General features: G+C 39.8%; 1 protein-coding gene across 1 annotated transcript in view; it reads left to right on the forward strand.

Annotated features, from left to right (window-relative positions):
• Positions 1 to 2,106: 2,106 nt before the first annotated feature.
• The window catches only part of LOC105541891 (disintegrin and metalloproteinase domain-containing protein 29-like), a 3,322-nt gene continuing 1,195 nt past the window's right edge, over positions 2,107 to 4,233 (forward strand). The window contains exon 1 of the mRNA XM_011983157.1: positions 2,107 to 4,232. Coding sequence (XP_011838547.1) covers positions 2,780 to 4,232 — 1,453 coding nt within the window. The 5' untranslated portion in view covers positions 2,107 to 2,779. The remainder of the gene's footprint in view (position 4,233) is intronic.

A 4,233-nucleotide genomic window follows, 5' to 3' on the forward strand; every position in this document is an offset into this window, starting at 1 on the left:
ACTCAAACGTAACTCATTTCTAGAATTTGTCTGTACCCCCAAACAGTCCTCTTCACATCATTGAAATAGTCTGCTAATTTATACAACATTGTGACTGGGGGGTTTCCTGGTGTATCTTTTCAGTATCTGTGATATTATGAATACACACACACACACACACACAGGTTTTCATCCATAGTCCCTAGCTTACAATGCCCACAACCTTGTTACAGTTTTGTTATAATTAATGTTGGAGTGCTTTAGGCCTCAGAAACAGATCTGAAGAAACAGAATCCCTCTCTTTCTCTGACCCTTTCCTGTCCTTTTTCACCTACCCAAGGCAGGACTAATCTGATTATGGGGCAGAAGACCCTCATTCCAGAGGGGGTCCTGCCCAATATCCTAAAGAAAGAATGGTAAACACAGAGGCCAAGACTGAACAGACAGGCCTTGCTGGGTTTAGATCATGTACTTTTTCCAATCACATTTTTACATGGTTCTCAATCATGCCTATGTAATGAAGCCTCCACAAAAACTCAAAATGGTAGGGTTCAGAGAGCTTCTGGATAGCTGAACATGTGGGGGCTCCTTGACGATTGTGCACAAGGAGGGCATGGAAGCTCTGTGCCCCTTGCACCATATGTCACCCTATGCATCTCTTCTTCCATATCCTATATAATACCCTTTATAATAACTGGGTAAGCATAAGTGTTTTCCTGAGTTCCATTCCAACAAATTAACCAAACTCCAAAAAGGAGTCATGGGAACCCCAAATTGGAACTTGTTGATCAGAAGTTCTGGAGGCCTACACGTGTGACTGGTAGCTGAAGCTGGTGACTGGACGTCCAACCTGGGGGATCTGACACTATACCCAGGTAGATGGTGTCAGAATTCATTTGAAGGACACATAGCTGGTATCTGCTGCTTGTTGTGTGTGAAAAAAAAAACAAAAACACTTTTGCTCACAGAAGTCTTCTTTAGTGTTGATTGTTGTTGCAGTGTGAGAGCAGAGGACAAAAATGGTTTGACAGTTTGGTGAAAACAGTACCTGAATATAAAAAGCAGCCTAATTATCTTTCTAATATGACTTCCCTCATGTCATCCCCCCTCTTACAGATTCCAGTCAAAATTTCCCATCACATCAAATAATAAATGGATAACTAGCTATTACTGCTCCCCAAAGGGCCCAACCCTTTTTATCTGTTCCTATTTTTCAATAATTATTAATATACCTATAATGTATAAATTAGTACATTTTATAATTCTTACCATTACAATTACTTTTATTCCTCTTTCTACTTCTACTACATTACTTTCTTCTTAGAAATTAGTTTTTTTTATTGCGACCAGTTTATTTCAGGCTGAGATCAACTCATTCTTGTACTTTTAAAATATTTCTGACTGCACTGAATTTAAAACAAATCTTTCAATGTTGCACACAACACATTTAAATATTAATATATTCTTCTTTTCTAAATATTACTTTGTATAAATCCTCCCAGCTAAAAGGTATGATTCATAAGAGGAGAAAAATAAATGAGGTAAACTGCTTTAGGTAACTTCCTTATACCAAATTGAGTCTGTTTTCATGCAATTCTATGTTAAAACTATTTTTGAAAAGGAAAGGGAGATGGTTTCTAAGATAATTTCATGATGTGCTAATTCTGGATTGAGTCAGAAAGAAGTGGAAGTCAAATCCTTTATAGAAAATTAACTCTTGAGGTATCCTTAGCTTATGATAAAACACACAGATTTTAAGGGTGCAGCTTGATGAGCTTTTACTTGAAATCACCATTGCAATCAATATATTTGACTGATACTTTACATTTTTCCAGAAAGGTCTCTTTATGCCGCATTCCCCTGCTCATACATCTAGAAACTAATAATTACATTTCTATTTCCATAGATTAATTTGAAGTATCCTAGAACTTCATACAAATTAAATCATACATTAACTACTCCATTTGGTCTGGCTTGTCTCATAATTTCTTTGAAATTCAACCTTGATCTTGCATGTTTCAGAAGTTTGTTCGTGTTATAACAGAGGAGTATTTCAAGGAATGAATATATCAGTGTGTTTATCTAGTCACCTATCAAGGACAAGTTCTTGGTTTCCAGATTGTAGAATACATTTATGAATAATGCTGCTATGAACATTCATAGACAAGACTATGTGGTAAGTTCCTAGGACTGAAATTGCTGGATCATAGTGTAGGTATATGTTTAACTTGATAAATTATAGTTACACACCCTAATTTTTCTCATGACATTTTACTCTCCAGTTCATCCATTACCCTCAACTCCATTTGATTTCTCTAATCTCTAAGTCTATCCTCAAAATTCTTTCAAGGAAAAGTTTCTACTTTCCTTATTGATTACGCTTCCCTCTTTTAATTACAGGTTGAGACCTTCCCTCATTTAGGCTTGAGAAAAATGTCCTTAAGTGTCCTAAACTTGCATCAAACACACTTACTCATCAAACTCCACTTATGACTTCCCTTAGAGGACAAGGGACATTTCAGCTCAGTTACACACTGCTATTCTCAATTCCTGCCATTTTTTTCCTCTTCCTTTGACCCCCTGGTCTACCTCTCCAGCTCACTGAAAACAGCCTCCCCTGATGAGCACACCATTGTTATGTAATAGCCTAACCCTTCCCACTCACCTATCAGGGGGTGCCAAGCCTGCAGACTCACTCTGCTTTCATCATAACTGCCCTGAGGAGAAGGCTGAACACTGAAGAATCCTCTTTGTGCCTCCCATTTGATTGCATTTTCTTTGGTCAAAAGTTCCCTTATTCATGGGACCTGCCTGGGTCCAGGACCCCTTGACAGGTGCTCTCTGGCTGCCTGTCCTCTGGGCACTCTTGTCCCAGGTCTATTGTTTTCATGACCCACCAGGATGGCGCTTTACCTCCTCAGAAATTGTAATCCCCAGGAAAGTGCCCCACAGGAGGCGTGGAGTTGAGATGCCAGACCAACTCTCTTACAGCATGCGTTTCCAGGGCCGAAGGCACGTGATTCACATGAAGCTCAAGAAGAACATGATGCCCAGACATTTACCTGTTTTTACTGATAATGACCAGGGGGCCATGCAGGAGAACTACCCTTTTGTCCCGCGAGACTGTTACTATGACTGCTACCTGGAAGGGGTTCCTGGGTCTGTGGCCACATTGGACACCTGCCATGGAGGGCTGCGTGGCATGCTGCAGGTGGATGACTTGACTTATGAAATCAAACCCCTGGAGGCTTCTTCCAAATTTGAGCATGTAGTATCCCTGCTTGTGTCAGAAGAAAGACCAGGAGAGGCTAGTAGATGTAAGACTGAAGGGGAAGAGAGAGATCAAGAATCTGAAAAGGTAAAACTGGCTGAAACTCCCAGAGCAGGCCACGTTTATTTGTGGAGGCATCATAGAAAAAACTTGAAAATTCACTACACGGTTACTAATGGATTATTCAAGCGGAACCCTAATGTGTCACACATAATAGAGAATGTAGTGATTATTAACGGTATCATACATACCATTTTCAAACCAGTTTATTTAAATGTTTATGTACGTGTTTTGTTCATATGGAATCAAAAGGATGCAGTAAAATTTTATGGGAGGCCGGGCCAAACTGCTGTAGAATTGTTTGGTTTGTGGAAATACCGTAAAGTTTATCCAACAATTGCACATGATACCTCAGTTGTTTTTACAGCATATCGACTTGAAAAACGGGACTGTTATACCAGCTTTGATGGAATATGCAACCCCAACTGGGGAGCAATGTTTGTGTATTTAATGAGGTATCACTTATTTAAGGGGGCATGTTTAACAGCGCATACACTAGGTCATAACATGGGCTTGACACATGATTCTGCAGGTTGTTATTGTTTTCGACGAACCAACTGTCTCATGGCTCCTGTTCCTGATCTTAATGATATGATGAGCAATTGTTCTTATGAGCGGATGCAAAACAGGTTGAATATGTGGGATCCTTGTTTGAGTGATCCAAATGCTCCATACACTAATTTTCCTTATGTAGCTGATCGTTGTGGAGACAAGATCAAAAATCAGAGGGAAGAATGTGACTGTGGCTCCCTTAAAGATTGTGCCAATGATAGATGTTGTGAGACCTCTTGTATCCTTTCTCTTGGCAGTGTTTGCAATACAGGACTTTGCTGCCGTGAGTGTAAATATGCTGCCCCTGGAGTGCTTTGCAGAGACTTGGGTGGTATATGTGATCTACCGGAATACTGTGATGGGAAAAACGA

Source organism: Mandrillus leucophaeus, unplaced genomic scaffold (genome assembly GCF_000951045.1).
Source record: "Mandrillus leucophaeus isolate KB7577 unplaced genomic scaffold, Mleu.le_1.0 Scaffold246, whole genome shotgun sequence".
Lineage (NCBI taxonomy): Eukaryota > Metazoa > Chordata > Mammalia > Primates > Cercopithecidae > Mandrillus > Mandrillus leucophaeus.